This window comes from Ambystoma mexicanum, chromosome 12 (genome assembly GCF_040938575.1).
Source record: "Ambystoma mexicanum isolate Mex_15411 chromosome 12, UKY_AmexF1_1, whole genome shotgun sequence".
Classification (NCBI taxonomy): Eukaryota; Metazoa; Chordata; class Amphibia; order Caudata; family Ambystomatidae; genus Ambystoma; species Ambystoma mexicanum.
The window spans coordinates 207507312-207528225 of record NC_090936.1 but is presented as its reverse complement, the minus strand read 5'-3'; the positions used below and the strand labels follow the sequence as shown (position 1 = coordinate 207528225).

General features: G+C 45.5%; 1 protein-coding gene across 1 annotated transcript in view; it reads right to left on the bottom strand.

Moving 5' to 3' along the window:
• Window positions 1-5433: 5433 nt before the first annotated feature.
• The window catches only part of RAD51AP1 (RAD51 associated protein 1), a 411208-nt gene continuing 395727 nt past the window's right edge, over window positions 5434-20914 (bottom strand). The window contains exon 9 of the mRNA XM_069628320.1: window positions 5434-7433. Within this exon, the coding sequence (XP_069484421.1) occupies window positions 7306-7433 (128 nt within the window). The 3' untranslated portion in view covers window positions 5434-7305. The remainder of the gene's footprint in view (window positions 7434-20914) is intronic.

Genomic DNA, 20914 nt, shown 5'->3' with positions numbered 1-20914 from the left:
TTAAGGAGAGACGTACATTTAACTGAGATGAGTAGACTGAAAACAGAGCACGCTGCAAAGAGGCGAAGCACAGACAATGCAAGAGAGAAGAGCGTAAGCATGGGACGCCCACTGACAATGTGCCGCATGGAGAAGAAGGAGCCAAGGAGAGCCACGGAGCCTGTGATTCACAGAAGTACTAAACGCCTGAGGGAAAAGCTGGAGCCCTGGTGTTTATGGGCAGAGAGAAGCAGAGAAGGGAAACCTAAATCCGGTGGTGGCGTGACAACAACTTTGTGGTGGGCCATGCGTCCGAACAGCATCAAAACCACTGAGCTAGGGAGTCAACAAGGCTCCCAGCTACCCACACCAATAGCCAGTCGTATCGAGAGAGAAGACAGAGGGCAGGACAATGTCAACCTTGAGAAGCACGAGATCCAGAGCGGAGGAAGAAAACCCGAGCGAGCGCCTGGCCCGATGGTGTTATCCTGCAGATACAAAGGTAACGGGGAGAATCGGAGAACCGGAAGGCCGCTGTGGCATCATTATGGAGCAGGAGAAACTTGTCCCAGTGAAACTGACAAGAAAGCGGGAGCTATTTCCACTGAGCAGAAAGAGCATTGCCGCCGGTGCAAATAGCGCCGCATCACAAGTATGCGTGCACGCGCACACAGCCCCAGCATTAATGCTCATGGTCACCGGATACCGGGGGTTGGGCAAAGACCATCGCAAATGCCAGGACTATTGTGGGCCTGAGTGGCCTTGCTATGGTCACGCTGGGTTGTTGGGGGAGGGTAGATTGTGTGCTGCAGTATTGAGGGAGCGGTGATTGTGTGCTGTGGTGTTGGAGGAGGCCAGGAGGATGAGGGATTGTTGATCAAACAAGTTACATACAAATCTGATGAAAATCAATAATGCAAGGACATTCATTTTTGTGTTCTTGTGCACTTTATTCACACTGTGATGGCAGTGGACTGAGTCAGGTCATGTCCTAGAAGTAATTGTCTAGTAGTGGCTGCCGGGCCAGTCTGCCTTCCCTTATGTCATCCCTGCGAGTGTCTGCTCTGGCTCCTGCTACATGCTCATCATCTGTATCTTTCTCTGGGTGTGGACTGTCTGCGTGGGGGGCAGTGGCACATTCCTCCTCAGACAAATGTTGTGCAGCATTGCACATACCAATATTATTTTCCCAACTTTGTCAAGGGCATACATGAGGGCTCCACCAGTGCGATCTAGGCACCGGAATCGTGCCTCGATGCATAAGCGAGTATGGCTGTGGGCATGGATGTAGGCAGCCTTGTGCGGTGTACGTGGGTCACGCACATGAGTCATCAGCCATGCCAGCTGCAGATATCCAGAGCCACCTACATGGTGTGGAATACAGACATCAGTCAATAGTTTCATGCATGGGTCTACTGTCCCAATGTACCTGGGCATTGTTTGCCATGAACATTCATGTGTGCATCCCGCCCATGCAATGCCTATGTGTGATGGGTGTGCAGCCTTCTTTGATATGCATTCCTTGTCATGTACATGCAACCAGTGTCATTGTGGCAGGTGTTCTGTGGCATGTCCGAGTTGAATGAACATGGGCAGACGGCTGTGTAACGGGTGGGCATGCTGTGTTGTGTTACATGGATTTGCACTGTGATACATTCAAGGTGCATTGTGGTTCATGTGGTCTGATGTGTCATGGGGATGGCAGCGATGTGTCTCCGTCAGCATGTGTGTGTCCAGGTGTGTCGAACATGTGCATGCTCCCTTGGATGCCACCCATCGTTGGTTCAGGTTCTGCCCAGGTTCTGACAGTGCATACTCTTGATATTCAACGCTGCCTGTCAGTGTTGCTACCCCCTCCACCCCTACTTTCTCGTCTTGTGCTACACTGTGTATATGTGGCAGGGTTTGTAGTCACCCACTATCCAGATCTGTTGTCCTCTGTGCCTCTCCATGTATCCTGCAGTGTGCTGTTGCGTAGGACCATTGAGTTGTGGGTGGAATCTTGGTATCGGGCGCAGAAGTGGGTAATGAGGGGGTCAGGGCCACAAGTCACCTACATGTTCATGAAGTGAAAGTGCGTACGGTTCCTATATATGGCCTGATGGGCCTGGGGTGCCACCAACGCAACACGTGTGTAGTTGATGGCGGCTATCACATTGGGCAGTTGTGCAGAGGTATAAAAGCGTACCTTCATGTCGTTGACCTGGGCCTGGGTGGTGCGCAGTGAAATTTGTTGGTTGACATGGCGCAGGAGGGCATACAGCACCCGGCCAAGACTGCGCTGAATGTTGACTGTGCCATGCCATGCATCATGTACTTAGGAACTACAGGGCTTCCACCAGTTTCAGCAGTGGGGGCACAGCTCTGCGGATAGTGATCCTGCTCCTGATGTAATCCTGGATTACGGCCAGCAGTTCAGTGACGGTCTCCTAGTCAAGGTGGTACTCAGTAACCAGCTGGATGTCGCTGAGGGCCCAGGGTGAGGGCCTGGCCATGGGGATGGGTGCGTGCCTTGCTGCTGTCGTTCTCCTCCTACATCATCGCCCCCTTCCCCCAACCTGTACTCCTTGTGCCCTGGCCTGGTTGGCCAGCATCTCAAGCTCCAGCCGCAGCATGAGCAGCTGCCCGTTTCCAACCTACAGCATTGAATGGCAGCATGGTGTTGGAATCAGTGTTCGGGGCCTGGGTGTGTCTTATATGGCCTTCTGCAGTGTATTGGGTGCGCCTGTGGCTTCATGTATGGCCCCTGTGTTTATTCAAATCCAGCTGGAGGTAAATCTTGGCTGTATTAGCACCAGTTTTCGCCGCCAATACTGCTGTACATGGACTTGTGACACAGAAGTAATTGCGCTTTGTGTTGGTGCATTACATCTGGTGCTATTACAGCTCGCTGTAATAGCGCCGGCTGGATTTACAGTCTGCGGTATTTGCACAGACTCGTTATCCGGCGCAGCAGTACTGGCGACGCTAATACCATTACTGCTGCTGTTAAGGGCTACCGCCTAACCCATGATAAGGCCCAAAGTCATTTAAGGGGAACTGTGCTAATGCGATAAAGACAATAACAAATAAGCCTGAAAGAGAAGTCACTAAGAACTGGGCACACATACCTGGGAAGAGGTAAACGTACCCCATAGTTTAATAAGTAAAGGGTGGAGCAAACCAGAAAGAATTCTATAAATATGAATGTGAAGTGAAATCGAGTGAAGCAGATAAGAGGAGACCTAATCAAAGTGAGCAACCGCAGGAGAGGGGGAAGGTCAAGTCACAACACAGTAAACCCAACATAAGAAGACCTGGATTTCAAGAATCAGAAAGGCTTACACGCCTAGATTAAAGTATAAGAATGATTGCTAAAAAGAAGTGTCAGAAAACTATCTCTAGAGAGGGGACAGAGTTACACGAACTTATCCAAAAGGTGGCAAAAGACTATTTAAAAATATTGTACTAAAAAGCACTCTGGAGTAAAGAAGAGACATTGCCATAAGAAACAACCAAGAGAGGGCAGCAGCCCATTCTTTGCAAGGTCTTGATTAGGACCGGATGGCATTTCTGTGAGCATGTAAACAGACGGCGCTTGATAAAAAGAGGAAAACCACCATACTCTGCCTAACTTACATGTTTTACCTTCCCATGGGTACCATGAATTTATTGGTTTTGACCTTGGCTACACCCCTATCTCGGACTATGATTTCCTTATGCAATATATTGATGACAGTCCATTATGGCCATTGTGGATGCATGTTGCCCTTTAAATAACTCACAGCTCGCAAAGGTAATTGTGTTGATCTGTTTCTTCTGTCCATTTATTTAGTAAAAGTCACCTGCACAAGATCGTTGTCAAGAATACCGGCGTCCTTGCACTACTTATGTGGGCTGCTCCACTTGCTTGCTCGTTTTGCATATTTGCAGCCGCTATGGGCGAGAATAGAGGCTTCCTTGGCGCCTGGGACTAAATGTCCTAGCAGACCCACCACTGGGTGCAAAACCGTGGCACACAACGCAACAACGCCCTGATGTTGGAAGTACTACAGTAGTAGGAAGATGAAAATGCTTGACAAATCCTGAGTGAGTTGTGGCCGTCTTCCGTGCTATTCTCCTTGAGTTATTTCTGTGATGTCCGACTGCCTGAACTGCCTCTGTGTGAGCCACGGCACTGTCACCTGATCCGATCTGCTTGTTCTCTTGGTAACTCACCCGGACCGAATGACCTGCCTCTATGTGAATCCTTGGCACTGAGGCTTTATCCAAACTGGTGCTTGACCCGCACTGCCTCACCTGCCCTTGTCGGATTCCCTGAAACAGACACATGGGTATCACGTAATATTATCCCCAACAAAAATATTGACGTCAGGAGCGGCCATAACCAATGTTTTTATTGGGGATAATATTTGGGGTTTTTGGGAGCAGGGGTTGCGGGCGTGTCCCCCGCTCCCTTTAAAATAATACAGGGGTTGCAGGGGTGTCGCCCGCAGGTACCATGCCTTAATAGCGCCACACAAATATGGCAATATTTTTGTATGGCGATATTTTTGCGGGGATATTAACACATGGAACCGACCCATGATGAGCCTTTTGGTGTTATTCATGCCTTGACCTAAACCTCCTGTCCCGCATTTACACCACTGCTTGTCTGTGGCATCTGGATCTACTTGTCCTTGAATCTTGTCTTGTATCAATGAACTGTTAACTCTAGGTCTTCCGGGTTCCCCAATCCTGTTGCCTTGGTACAGCATTAGTGGTTGCTCTTGTTCTCCCCGGGAGCCCCCTGCGAACAATTGTTCTTTGCATCCTAGTGCCATTTGGTGCGGTTTCCCCCATGATTTCCTGGACTTGCTGTGACCACTTCGATACCCTTACCTGTATCCTCCACTGGATTTTTGCCACTGCCGGCTCTCTACAATCTCACTGTAACCACCTACTTCCATCCCGGTTTCCCTGGCTGCCATAAGCTAAAGAAGGTTACCATACTCCTAGACTTTCTGTACCTTGTTCCTTATTGTATCTGGGCTCTGCCAAAACTCATTGTGATCTGTACACCTGACAACTATTTGGTGAATACTACTTTTAATTGTAGATCTATTTGAAGATCTTTAAAACATGACCCATTAGCAGCACAGCGTGAGCGATGGGTCTGCGACATCTAGATCTACTTGTCCTTGGACAAAGCTGCCCATTTATAAAATCAGGTGACACTCAAATTCAGGCAAATAAAAAGCCACGGAGTAGCCAGGCTGTCTGTGACAGAGCACTCATGGTTCAGACTTTGGAAAGGTCTTGGAGAAGCAACATTGATTGGAAGGCTGCAAGGTTAGGTGCGGGATCCCTTCAATTTAGGACCCAGCAGAGGAGAACAGGTAAGGTATGCCCCCCGCACCCTCAAGTCTCCATCTCGGCTCCCTATGACAAAACTAAACAAAAGACTTCACAGATAAGAAAACTGTACACAGTTGGTTTTGATTTGTAATTGGCATTCTTTATAAACAATTGATAAAACAACTTAAAACATATATTTACATTTTTATTTCACAAAAGTTTAAAAAAATGTTTGCTTTGCTCAAAAGGTATGGGCCAGTTACACCTATTGTCGAGAATATTGGTGACGCATTGGATTCCAGCAGGCTTTGCGATTTGCACTGAATAGGAACTACTTTTAAGCATCCCCGCCCCGATATATGGATTGCAACCAGGTCAGCTTTGTCCACATATGCCTTTTATCACCCTTATCATCAGCACAGTTAAAACAGAATGAAAAATGCAGCCTTATGGCCAATCCAATGTTTGGTGTTGGAAGAAAAAAGCACAAACATTGTTAATTCAATAAAATCCATTGTGAGTGGAAGAGATAGACTAAAAGTGGCCCAAGGGACAACGATGGACATGGCACGTTTCACAGAAGGAACAAACAAGTCAATTTAGCGCCCCCCCCCCCTCCAAAGAGTACATATGTTTACCTATGTGTGTCTAATATGGCTGCAAGGATCTAAAGAAAACAAAAAGGCATGGGCAGAGTTGAATTTCATAGAAATTTGAAGCCGACCTTGAGCCAAGCACTGGGGTACATCCCCTACTCCGAACTTTTGAGATACGATGTGTTAGAGCAGCCACAATCAAACTTATTTTGTTGTCATTATATGTCATGTCTTAAGATAATTATCAGGGATAATGAATGGGCCATATCGCACACCAAAACCAGGGACAGCAAAATCGAATGCACATGTCTAGATTCAACTACATCGCAAGGCATCAATTGGGTCGCATTATTAGTACAATATTAAAATGTGTGTGAAGCAGCTAGAATGCATGACAACAACTAAAACACATTTGTGGAAATGTCGGCATGTAATCATTGCTGACCCAAATTTCTTACTGTACATTTTCCATATGTCTACACAATTATAAATAAAATGTTACATTTACTGAAGTTTAATCCTTTTCCACCAAACGCAAACAAATGTCTTTGAAGAGTTTGGCAGTGTGCATGCTGATTTACGGCAGTTAATTCTGAAAAGGAGATGGCAGTGAAAAAAACAGTGCCACAAGTGGTATGATATTTTTCATTTTTACAGTTGAGAAGGGAGCTTGGTGATTTATCACAGCTGTGAGCATTTTGTATCAGCAGGCTTTAGAAAAAAACGTAAGTCTTCTTTCATTCTTTAGGGAACATGGTCGCTGCAAATAGGGATTTCATCAAACCTGCTTCCCAAAATTACTTTTCAAAATTGTAAAAAAGAAGCGTGTTTTCTAAAAACAATGAGTACTTCTTCAGCTGCCGTGGTTGAAAGATATGATTCAAAATACTGTGCTATCTGGTAGGTAGCAACCAACATGTTGGAAAGGAAATCCGATTCTTCGACTAATGTGTCTCGTAATTGAAGCCCTCAATCCATATCTTTGTACATTTCAGACTCTCATAGAGCACCACTATGGTAAAGAGGATATTGGTTGCAGAGAATTATTTGACTGGGCTCTGCAGCACGACAGAAAACTACACAGTAGAACGGATCATGCAAAAAGCCCATTCATTGTGAAAGTACTTCAGGTTGACAAGCACACTTTTGAATTTGCATACAGTCCAGCAGGGCCATTACTAATAAAACCACAAAAATCAGCAAAAGGTGGCAGGTTTAAATTTTGTAAAAAAGAGATATTAATGAAAAGCGATCATAACCTGTGCTCCATAGAGGGGAAGACAGTTAAAAACCTGTGGTGACAGCTGAGAGAGAACACTCTCCCTGATAAAACCTTGAGACTCCTTTCAAACTTTAGTCCTGTACATCATCAAGACTAAAGAGTGCGAAAATAAGATACTTCATCACGAGCAAATCAACTGTTTGTCACACTTGGGTGCAATGGTTTTATTCTTGCGAATCTGGATAAGCCCAACCGCAGGCCTTGGTTAGGAGACTTAACAGATACTCCTCCCAGCGCATTGTTGACGTTTCCCGATTGACCTGAAAAGTAGAAGAGTAAAATAAAGACATATCAAATCATACAGCTGCTGGAAGAAGACGTACATAGGAGGTGTAGATGAAACACTAGACTGAGAAGAGAAATTATCCTAGCTTCAATAATTTCTCCTAAACTCCAACAAAACCTTTCATCATCATCCTGACCCACTCTATCTAGGGTATACAGTGAGAACAAAAATGTGCAGACATTGACACAGTCACCGCAGGCACCTCTTTATATAGTTCACCTTTCTAAGAAATACATTCTCTTTTAAAGGACAGAGCACGCAACACGAGAGACAGATTCTTCAATGGAATGCATTCGAAAGTGAACTCAAATGACCAATTACTTGATTTTCATAGTGCAACATGGCTAAAAAACGTCTGAATGTTTTTTGGCAAAAAAATTATATGAACCGGATAAATGACCACGATAATTTCAGACTGCAAGTGGTAATCACACAACACTAAATAAGGTTTTACGGTCCGTCCTCAGCCATCAAAGGTCTTTCACCTCCAAATATGTTATGCAATTTTTAAAATACCAATGAGTACATTGCTGAGAAAACTCTTTGAAATGCTTTCATTTGATAAAAAAAGACCTGCTTAACTGTCAGATAAGTACTAGGCATGCTAATTTAAGAGGAGTAATCTGTAATAGTAGAAGGTAATGAAGAAGGTTCAGAGCAGAGAGAGTTCATTTTGCCAAACATGGTCTCCATAATTTGAATCCACCCAAGGGCTACGACAAGTAAATAGAATTTCCGAAGTCAACATGAAAAAGTACAACATTGGCTATAATTACATATCATATTTTATCCTGCAAATCTTGAAATGAGAGCAAGTCCCTAGATAACGATTACTCAATATATGGCCCTTAGGTTGTTTTAGGCTACAATGCCCATGATCTTTCATCACCGACTAGGCTGCAAAGAAAGGGTTAATGGGAGACCCATTATGGTCACGGGCAATGGATGCTGTATTGTATTTTCAATAGATGCTGAAATTGGATCACATATCAACAAGACAACACATCATTTGTATTCATCATATCGGTTTATCAGTCTCATTCCTATTAATATTTATAATACAGTGATCAATATCCCACCCACATCTGCAATATTTTCAAAAGAAACAGTCATCCTTATTCTGCCACTATATAACATGAAGTAACAATTTAGCCAAAACTTTAATACATTGTATAATGCACAATATTCTGCAGCACAGCAGAATGGGACTACACCCTCCAGGTTGTCACTTCACTCCTCCCATGTACTGCAAGCATTAACAAATACAACTAATAACATCAATGTGACAAAATCTCCTACTTTATGCAAAATGCCATACTAATAATTTTAGAACGGGTGATTCTTCTGCGCATGTGGAGAAATGGAGAATTAAGTTGCCCACCCTTACCAAGCTCAAACTGCATATATGTTACACTTTAGGTGACTCACCCTCACCATGCTCTTGATGCTTCACTGTACATGCATACATAAATGCTAATAAAAACATTTAAAAATAAATGGAGAAATGGAGAAAACACCTCCCTTTGTAGAGTATCTTTGGGGTTCAAACTTATATTTAGGATCGTCACTGTCCTTATTTATTTAATTAATTTTTAAAGCACACATGCATCCCAGAGGTATTGAGGCGCTGTTGCAGGTACAGGAAGAAAGCTTAGTCAAACATTCAAGTAAAAGAAAGTAAGTCAATTGACGTCCGACAAGCAGGCTTTGTAAAGGGCGTGGGATGTAAACTAAATCTGCTAATATTGAACCTAGTAAAAATGGAAGCAATTAGATCGGGCCAGAAAGTGTATCTAGCTCTGATTGATCTGGCTCATGCGTTTGATGGGGTAGACAGAGAAACGCTATGGCAAAACCTGAAAGATCGTGGCTGCCCATTAAGCCTTATCCTAGCTATAAAAGAATTATATTCGCAAACATCCGTAAAAATTCGATTGGACGACCAGGGAAATCACTCAAAATCAATACCAACGGCCAGAGGGATAAAACAGGGCTGTCCATTGGGCGCTACCCTATTTAACTTTTATATATCAGAAGTGGGTAGGGTGTTTGAGGAAGTGCGAAGCACGCCCCCCACGATAAATGGAAACAAAGTTAGTTGGCTCCTCTATGCAGACGATATGGTAATTTTAGATCTTACACCAATAGGGCTGCAACGCAAATTAACAGCACTTAAAGAATACACAATAAAAATGGGCTTGGAGGTCAATGCAGAGAAATCAGAGATCCTGACCCTAGAAAATCTAAAGGGTACCTCATCAAGAAAACGTCAATTCCAATGGTCACTCGGAAATGGAAAACTTAAAGTAAAATGCAGCAGATACCTAGGGGTGTATATCAACTCAAGCCTGCGAGATGAACCTATGGTAGTTAAGACCCTGAGTAAATGTAAACAGCTGACAGCACAAGCCCGGGTAATCCATAACAAATATGGAAAATTCTCATATAAGCCAGTGATCAATTTCTATAAAAGCAAGGTAATCCCAGCACTAATATTCGGAGCGGAATGTTTGTTTGGATGTTCCAGTGAGATCTGGGCAAGATGTGAGGGGCACTTTTGGAAAAAGATTCTGCAAATACCCCAAAGTTACCCGACCGCTTGTGTAATCTATGAAGTTGGTGTAGCAACGTTAGATGCGAAGATCACATGGAACATGCTAAACCTGTATAGGAAAACAATTGAAAATTGTGTCCCCCAATTCGAAATCTTGGCAGAACGGAACAGTATACAGCCCCACTCGATCCTCCAGCAATGGAGATCAAACTGTAAAAGGATTCTGAAAGAGATAGAAGTAGACGAGAAACAGCTTGTCAACAACCCAAATGGAGTGAAAAAAAAACTAATGGATCTTGACTGGATTAAAACAATAGAAAAAAAGAAATTCACACAAATGTATGAAGAACCATCCTGGAGAAGCAAAAGGGAGAATGCAGCTAACACAATACCTTGAATTGTTTCCATGTAAAGTCCTAAGGAGGGCATATCTACGATTCAGATTGAATCTATATGAAACTAAAGAAGCCCAAATCTATAACAGGAAATGGCCAAACGAAGAGACAACATGCCGTTTCTGTCGAATAGAGTCAGAATCACTAAAACATCTGATACTTTATTGCAGCGAACTCAAGGAATTAAGAACAAAATACCTGGCAACGGAAAGAAAATTAGTCTCCACGTATAGTGAGGAAGAATGGTGGGGAAGGCTACACTGCAGTAACAACAAAAAACTGGCGGTGGCACTCACACTGTTCTTGAAACAAATAGAAATCATGTGGGGAAAAATGGAGGAACAAACACAGACATAATTCGTATACAAAAGAACCACTGAGTATGGATTCTCCAAGAGAATGCGGCGTCGATCAAATGTTTGATAAACGAGACATTGAGAAATGAGGACGAAGCATTATAAATAGAGAAATTTTAAGGGAAAAATTTGAGCCCCGGATAGAGCTGAGGAGGCAATTGGACATTGTATATTGTATAATGTATAAGTTTTGATATAAAAAGATTTTCTAAAGTTTGTATAAACTAAATGAAAATAAAAAAAAAAAAAACATTCACGTAATTCTATCAACGACAGGAATGAGCAAAGGTGGTATTACAGAAACAGTGAGTCAAGGCATTCTTGTACCCATTAGTCACACTGTGCAAGCTCTGATGTGGATGGGGGGGTGGGAGGTGACATTGCAGGAGTGATGGGCAGTGAGGGCAGATTAGGTGAAAAGCTGAGTCTTGAGGGCTTTGCGAAAGATCCAGTAGGATTTCTCAGCCCTCAGGGAGGTCATTTCAGAGTTTGGCAGTGCGTTAGAGGAAGCTGGACCCTCCAGCTTTGCATTTCCTCACTTTGGGCACGAGAGGTCTGTCTGTGTATGGGGTCCTGGTGGGCCTTGATGAGTGGGCTTTGGTCATTCTTTGTGTGCAGTAAGGGGGTGCTGTATTGGAGAGGCACTTGTGGGCAACGGGGGAGTGTTGTAAATGTGATCCGCTCCTGGATGGGCAGCCAGTCAGCTTCTCTTCTGGCATTGGAGATGGGTTCTCGTTTTGTGATATTAAGAGCTGCTCTTAAGGCATTATTTTGTATAATTCATAATTTTTGAAGGTTACCAGTAGAGGTGCCTGTAAATAGGACGTTGCAGTAGTCTAACTTGGAGTTACAGCCCGGGCAATGGTGAGGCAATTGTTTTTTGTGAGGAAAGGTCTGGCTGCATTGAGGACTTTTGTGGTGTATGCTGACAAAGAGGCAATGGCACTAACTTGTCTAGACAAAGTGAATGAGGCGTCAAAATAGACACCTAGTATCTTTACAGAAGTAGAGACCGGATATCACACATTGGTCATACAGGAAAGATGAGAAGAGCGTGTTAAGCGACTTACAGGTATTGGGTGGGACGACAATTAAGATTTCTGTCTGGTAGCTAATGAGGCAGAGGTGGTTCGCTGCCATCCATGCCTGAATTGTAGAGTAAATGTTTTTAATGGTAAAAGAGCCATCAGTGTAGTTACCTGTGAGTGAGATCATGATTTGCATGTCATCAGCATAGCTGGTGTACGCTATGCCGAGGGAGAGTGGCCTGGTGAAGATATTGTAAAGTGTGGAGGCGATGCAGGACCCTTCGGGTACACCACAGGTGATGAGGCAGGGGGAGGCATTGGCAGTGTCTGAGAAGACTCATGTCTCTGCCTTCCAGGAAGGATGCAATCCAGGCGGTTGCATGTGACGAGAAGCTGGCGTGGGTGGTAAGGTGTTGGCAGAGTATTTGATAGTCGACCAGGTTGGTTACAGGTCATTTGGTGGAAAAAAAGGTTGACAGGACAAATGGTCGACGCAATTTGGTCGAAAGACAAATGGTCGAATTTTTTTTTTTGTATTTTCACTTTTTTTGGGGGGGGGGGCATCCCCCTTTTTTTGCTTAAAAACCCTTTTTTTCCTAAACGAAAACCTGAAAAATATATATAAAAATAAAAATTCGACCATTTGTCTTTCGACCAAATTGCGTCGACCATTTGTCCGTCGACCAATTGTCTGTCCACCAAATGACCGGACAGCGACCAGGTTTGAACGCTGCAGATAAATCTACGAGGAGGAGGGATAGGAGGAGGTGGAGGGCACAGTTTCCTACATCCCTGATCTCATCCCTGAAGCTGATTTATAAAATCGAGAAGAGCAGATTCTGTTCCTTGTCCTGGGCGGAAGCCAGATTGGCGCATCCCTAAGATTTTGTTGTCCTCCAGGAATTGCTGAACCTGCAGGTAGGCTGCCCGGTCCAGAATATTTAGTAGAAAGGGGACAGTTGTAATAGGCCTATAGTTAGATGGGATGAATGGGTCTAGTGAGTTTTTTTCCAGGAAGGAGTAGCACCCAGGCTTCTTTAAGACTGACTGGCAAGGTGCTTTTTGAAAATGAGGCGTTTATGAAGGCTGTGATGACAGGGGCTAACACGTCAGCACAGTCTTTGACGAGGGATGCTGGGCAAATATCGCCTTTGTATTTAGAGGGTTTCAAGCTTAGGATTAGTTTTAAGACTTCCCTGTCGGCGAGGTCTCTGAAGGTGAATTGTTTGGTGGAGGGAGCTGGGAGGGAGGAGAGGTAATGTGTATTGCTATTGGGTCATTCTTGAAGGTAGCTTGATGTGAGTATTTTTTGTTTTAGGGTGACAATTTTGCTTAATAGTGCTACTTGAATATCAGAGCACCAAGTTGCGTCTTTGGTGAGGGTGATGGGTGAGGCCATCTATCCAAAACAGAGATGCCTTCCGAATCTCTAAGGTTTATACCAACTAACAGAACACAATCATTGGATAAGTAGGACTGTGACTTATCTCATAAATATGTTTCTCTGTGTTCCCCTACAACAGGCATCTGCGGCTCTCCAGATAGGCTACAATGCCTGTGATTCCTTGTCATTGTCTATGCTGGGCAGATGTAATAGGAATTGTAGCCCAAAACATATAGCGGGTCAAAGGATGCAGACCCCTGCCCTAGAACGCTTTTCCTACGGAGTGTAACAGCATTGAAACTGTAATTTCTGCTGAGATTTATTTTTAGCACATAAAGCATTAGATGCTCAAATGATCTTAGCACTTTTACCTTAGCCAACACATGTTGTTTGAAGCAAATGCTCTTTTTCAGGGCATTAAGTGTGTAGTCAGTAAAAAGTGAAAACAATATTAAATGCTTCAATAATTGACAAACAAATGAAATCAAATCTATTATTTTGTTTGTACTGATAGGAATCCTGGTCATATTCTCAATACTTAGTCACATCAGTCATGGCATTCTTGGTAGATTAATTCATACTTGCTTCCAGCAAAACAAATTCACTGAATGATTTAGTCAATACTAGAAGGCATTTCTCAGTATTCGCAACCTCTTTGCTTATTCCACTTCTTGTATAGCATAGTATTTAGTATCCTTTTAGGGTGGTTAATACGGCCATGTTCAGGTCGCTCAATCACCGCAGTAAACAAAAAGCAAAAGTTCAAAGTTATTTTGCAACTGTGTCAGGTTTTTTTGAGCATTTAATGCTTTGTGTACTAAAAATGAATTTCAATGGCAAACAACAAGATTATTTGAGTTTCTAATGACTTATATACCAACAATAAATCTGTTATGAAGACGAATGAGTCTCAGGTAAGTCTTCATATAAGTTATTTATTTAAGTAAAAGGATGAAAAGACCCCCCACAGCTGAGGACCATTCTGCTCCAGTGCAAAGATACCAACTGACCAACATAGAACATTGAAACAACATAAAAGCTCGCAGGTTGGTTCTATGACATGTAGGGGAGGACTGGTCCAGGAGACCCCCCTCGCCTGCGTTTTCTCCCCAGGTGAGGGCAATGGCTCATTGGGCGTCCCCTCATGCCACCCGGGCCCAGGTGGTGGAGGGTTCACCCGCTGGAGACATTGCCCACACGTATTGATTGCCCACATGTATTAAACTTTAGGTAGGCCCAGAAACCATTTTGTCCGGTAAAGATGGTGTGAGCTCAGCGCACTGTAGCGCGGCCCCCACCCTTGGAGAGTCTCAGTCATCCCTGTCGCCGCAGCACCCTGGCAGATCCGCTGCGAGCACGTTCCCACGAACAAGACGGACATGAGCTAGCGTAGTACACGAACATTGTAACAGTTCACCTCCCGCAGTGTATCATCGCTCCCAGCATGACCCGGCCAGCAGGCCTGGACAATGAAAAGAACGGTTAAATGGTCATCAGATGGCAGACAGTCTTTATATATTAATGTCAAGACCACTCGCAAAGTATGCTTTCTTCCACAAAATCTCTTATATTACAAAAGCCTGTAAAATGTATAAACATAAGAAAGCATGCTTCCATGATATAAGCAATGGCGGGCCCACACCATTGCAGTTGGGTGCTAATAATAAGGAGCGCTCCAGGGATCCGTTTGTTACGTGTATCACTGGGAAACCTACCCTCCATGGTTTTGTGCCATAACCAAGCTAATGCTGCTAGAGTACACGAGAAGACGAATGTAACTATACTATGGACTCATGTGAAGGATGCGCGAGAATGCACTCGTCATCTGTGTATGTCTAAGCCCCTTATGTGCCACCACCGTCACGTACAGTGGCGGGTCATTTTCTATGTACTCCACCAACCCGACTACTACCTCATTTACTGCACATGTATATGCATGTAACTAAAATACTGTAGCTGTTAAAACATAGTGTACGAATACGGTGCTCGGACTGGGTATAATCAAGACACATCCAGCAAAGTTTAAATGCATGTTTTAAAGTGATTTGAATAAGTATTATAGAGAGTGTTCAAATGTTTGTGATGTCTTTACCTAAAATCGGCAACACACGAGGGAGATACCTTTGTGAATGCGTGCAAGGCCATTCCCCCTCCCACCCTGCGAAGGCTGCCAAGACATGAGAGCAGAGGCCCGCTCTGCGCTACTCCACCTCCCCCAACCAGACTGGAGCCGCTTCAAAGATTTGTAGCCCCCTCTGCAGCACCCAAGGCCGCGGCCCGCCACCTGCATTATTTACAGCACAGCAGTAAACCTCTGCCTGAACACACGCGCCCCCTCGTAAACCCCACAACCCACCGGACCATCTTAGACTTATGGCCCTGTGCAATCAGGACACCCAACACTTTGACAACACACAGCGGAACATCCATAACAACTTCTAACAAGGCAGAAAGACCTGTACCGCCCGTCCCAGGCCCTGAAGCTTAGCCCCTTGACCTATGGCCCCGGTCAACAGGACATGGGTAACCATGTCCTGACGTATTACCTCCAGACCCCTCACAAGGTACATTCCTCCTGTGTTCCATTAACCTGTAGTATAACCTATTGGAAGATTTACTAAAGAAGATAATATTGCAATGACTGAATGACTGCGGTGTGCATGGCATAGGGCAAATAAGTCAGGAAAAGACATTCATCTCTGACACTGGCTGCGATGGCACAACAACACCGCCCGGATGAACTCTGCCAACCTACCAGGCCCAGCCCAACCCACGAGGCTGACCAAGTGACGTTCTCCAGCCACGGCCAACCACATCGAAGCAGCACCTATAGTTAGTCATCGCCACCCAATCCCATTGAACTTGTGCCCCCTATAGTGTGTAGGTTCTTATGACGTTTTTTGTAAATATATACGCCTGTCTTTGCTATTGTCAGACAGAGCGCTCTCGGAGTTTGCAGAGTTCTTTGCATGCCCAATTCTGATTGATAAACTCCCATTTACGCTCACCCGCACTCTGTCTTGGCCTTATTCCCATTTTGGGAGAGTCCTTCATTGTCTCTCATTGCGGGGAGGATCGTGCTGTTTGGGGACGCTTGCTTTCAGTGGTGACCCCGATAGCGTGATTTTTATTTCTTCCTAACTCCTTATAACCGTCCCCTTTTGGCACGAGAATCTCCGGTCGAAAAGGGATACGCACGGTGAGCCGGCTCCGGGAGGCTGCCCGCCAACGGCGACCGGTACACTAAGAAGTGCGCACTCAATAGAGAGAGGGTACGGGATCCCGGTTGAAAAATCCCCTTTGAGTACCGCTCGCCGGAGCCGGGGCTGACTGTTGAGCTGACGGCGACACTGCCTGGACGGACCCAGTTTCGGAGACTATCGGTTCAAGACGGGCACGTGAGTACTGAGTGCGAGCGATTTTAAAGGGAGCGGGGAGAAAAGTGTAGGACAGGTAACGAAGAGGGGGTACGCAGATCTACTAAGGATCAGCTTAAATTTTCCTTGCTTTTTCTTTGCATATGGCCATTAGGATTAAGAGGTGAATAAGAGATAAAAGTGACGGGAACCTAGCTCCGAAAGGGGGTGGAAGGCGGCGCCGCATAGTGCTATCTTGACTAGTACTGGGAATATATGAAGAAGTGGAATATGAAATAAAAGTGTTCAGCAAAAGGGGGCACTGAGAATATATTAGTGATCGCTATTACTTCTTTCTTTTCTTCTCTTTAGGGGTAGGGGGAGAATAAAAAGTGAGATTAACACAAACTTAGGGGACAAGTAAGAGAAAAAGAGTCCTACTGGAAGGGGGGAGAGCAGGCTAACATATATATATATGCGCATCCATATATTCAAATAAGACGGACAGGGACAGCCGGCTAGGGAGGAAAGGGAGGGCAGCTTGAATGGTGAATTGAGTGGTGCCAAAAGGTGTGTGCACCTCGTATGTGCCAGAAGACATTTTGATGTTGTGAATGTGTAAAACGGTTATAAATGTATAATGGTTAAATGGTCATGGTAAGTGTGACCGGATAAAACTTTTTTTTGAAGACAACGTCGATACAGTGAAGTGAGTGGGTACCTTTTGATTTCCGGGTTGATATGGTCAAAATAAATGACGGGTTGCTCTTGTATGTGCCCCCCAAAGAGAACGGAGTAGACACTGTGTACAGCCAGTTTTGTATTGTGCAGTAAGGGAGGGGGAGAGCCCAAAGGAGCCCAATATTGAATGTGAAGTAAAATACGAAGAATAATATTGATACGACATTTACATTGTAGTTGCAAATACACGGAGACACACCAGTACTAGGAGGGCACAGAGATGGGGGCGGAAACACCCTTATCACATATTTGTAAGAATCTCCCGGGGTACGCGGAGCGGATTAAAAAATATCACGACCAATGGGTGACCGAGCTAAAGGGGGAGGGGTTACCTCAGATATGGCCCGAGGGAGGGTCATTTGATAAAAGTGTTCTGGATACGGTGGCCACATGCATTTTTCTAAAGTACAAAGGGAAGCAGTTGCAGAATAGGAAAGAAGTATTAGATCTTTGGAGGTTATTTGAAGAGATACCACCGCCTAAAACACCAGCATTAAATCCTGATCTCCCATCCACCACAGACAATCCACTACTGATACAGAAAGATGTCAAAGAAGTGTAAAGTGTAGCGCCGCCAGTAGAGGTAATACGTTTGTACCCGATATTAAACAAGCCTGTGCCCGCAGTGGGGTACAGCGACCCCACTTACGTACCTCCCCCGACAGCTACTACACCCCACCGGCCCACGGCACCTCCGCCACATGAAAGCACGAGGGAGCGAGCCCAGGCAGGCACGCAAAGGGTAGACATAGAGAAGCTCACAGATGATTTAGAATCAAGACTGTCTATAGCAAAAGATGAGCTCTCAAGGATAAAAGACATATGCGAACGAACAGCACTAGATGCAACTAGACCAGGGCGTACGTCTAGAGCACCAGGTGAAAACAGAAAGCCCGAAGAGGGGTGGAAAAAGGGCGAGATCCTGTTCAGAATTGAGGAAGAACCAACACGAATAATAGAAGTAGGGACCCGAGAGGGAGATGTTGGTAACGAAGAAAGGCCTGGGGGAATTAGAGAGGAATTGCTATGTGATATAAGGGACGAGTTAGAAGAAAGCGACAGGTCGAGTATGGCGATGGGAGGGGGAAGCGAAGGGGAGGAAGGTACATGTTCAATGAGAACCCTGGATGATGAGTGGACGGGGCGACTAAGGAACAGAGTGGGGAAAATGGCATCACTGGGAACATCAGCAGCCAAAACGGGTCCGGATGCAACGACGAAAGGAAGGCTACAGCTCCCGTTGATACACAGGGGAGGAGGGAGGCCTAACTATATCCCATGGGCACAGATGGATAAAGCCAATTTATTAAAGCTATTGCCCCCGTTATCAGGAGGGGCAAGTAAGTGGATATACGCCTTTGAGAAACATACTGCTGGGGTACCCCTAGCTATAGGAGATGTGAAAAGTCTGCTCGTATCAGCAGTGGGCGATCAGGCTGAAAGAGTATGGGTTAAAGCCGGCTTCCCGGGAGTAACGTTAGACTGTGACCGCCATGATGGGGCCTCCTTTAACACAGTGCGTGCTAGGGTGTGGGATGCCTTACGCGAAACATTCCCAGACACACCGGACTTACAGTCAGTGATGCAGTGTACAATGAATGACGGGGAGGAGGCTATGGATTACATTTTTCGGGTCCAAGAGATGTGGAGAGCAGAAACGGGCACGCCCTGGTATCAATCGACATCCCTATTTTACTTCATTATAAAAAGAGGGCTCCCAAAGGAAGTGCAGAAGGCGCTCGACAAGATAGCAGGTATTGAAGCAAAGGGATGGCCAGAAATTCAGAGCATAATAGTACACCATTGTAAACGAATCAAGGAGAGGGAGAAGGAGGTGGCGCAGAAAAGATTGGCAGACGAGGCGAAGTTAGTACAGACAAAGTTGGTGAAGGTTGCAGCAGCAGTAGCCGCGCTCCCACACAGCAGGGAGGGAGATGATGAGGAGGAGGGGCTGATAGCACTACAAGGAAGGGTGGCAACTAATTGGGCGGGAACAGGACAGCGGCAGTGGAATGAGCAGGAGCAAGGCGGAGGTCGCAGTGGCAAGAGTGGACCTCTCGAGGGGGACGAGGTGGGTACAGGGGCCGAAGAGGAGGTGGCCCGGGGTACGGGGGAATGGGAGGAAATGGATGGCAAGGTCCTAGAGGTGCACAAGGAAGTTGCTGGAACTGCAGGCGATGGGGGCATTACTCTAGAGAGTGCAGAAGCAGACCCAATAACGGGTTCCAAGAGGTAGAACAATATGGCCATCCCCACCCGGGAAGCCCATATGGTCTCCCAATGGGACAACAGCAACTAAGAAACCCAGGCCAGGGTAATGCGGGCCAGCAACAGGGACCCCAGTACAGAACACAGAACCACCCACAAAACAATGACAGTATGCAATACACGTCAGGTAACCCTTTCGCGACAACAGCAAACGGGGCCCCTGCACCAGCACCTTACAACGGCATGTCAGTGGTTTCAGGAAGTGTCTTTAATGAGGGAGGGGCGATGAGACACCCCGCATAGGACAGCCCACAGAGAACACTTGCGTGTCCAGTTCTATCCACCACCTACAATGCAGCAGAGGAACCATTGGTAGGGGTGCAGATAGGAGACAAGCAGTTCATATTCATGGTTGATTCGGGAGCGGAGAAATCATGTGTCAGAGAGGGCCGATTCCCGTTATCTAACAGGAAGTTAGAGACGCAGGGGTTCTCTGGGGCTGTAATTGAAGTTCCTTACACAGAAGCTTTGGATGTAACAGTGGGGGGTAAGACTGTGAAGGCACCCTTACTGTATTACGAACATTCCCCAATAAATTTGTTAGGGAGGGATCTTCTGAGTAAACTCAACATGACCATATCATTTACCGAGAGAGGAATAGTGTGTTCTACACCCGGGATATGCCCCTTGCGTGCGATGTTGGTAGTACAAGCCTACACAACCACACAGGAAATACGAGGGCTGCCACAAAATGAGGAAATGTTTATTGAAGGGCTAAAGACTTTGGCCCTCATAATTCCAGAGCTAAGAGCATGGACTGGAGGATTCCAGCGGAGTTCCTCTTCCGCCCCATAGTGTGCCCCAACGCAGCACCGGGATCAGTGGTATCATTAGACTTGCACGCTGTACAGGTATCAGCGAAAAGGATCGCTGTGATTGGAGTGGACGGGGAAGGGTGTGAGTGGCGCACAGTGCTGTGTACAAACGCCAACATCGCCCTACGAGAAGTAACAGATGAGGATCTCTTTTCTGACACAGAAGGGGATGGCGAGGTAGTGATGGAAATAGCGATGCCCTGTGACATTTTAATACAAGCCAGGGAGACCCCCGTCCAACTAATGACAGTGGTAGGAGCACCGCCGTCATTTTTTGATGACGACATGAGGCTCGTCCCAAACAATTTATGGACAACAGGCCCCCATGATGTAGGGCTGTTGCACGGAGTACAACCTGTGGTAATAAAACTAAAGCAAGGAGCAATTTTACCCCGAGTTAAACAGTATCCATTGTCCCGTGAAGCTGAAGAAGGGATAAAAGAAACAATAAATGCACTACTAGCACAAGGGATAATAGTGCCTTCAAACTCTCCATGTAACACATGTATTTATCCAATCAAAAAAGCGAAAGGAGGGTCTTGGAGGATGATACAGGAC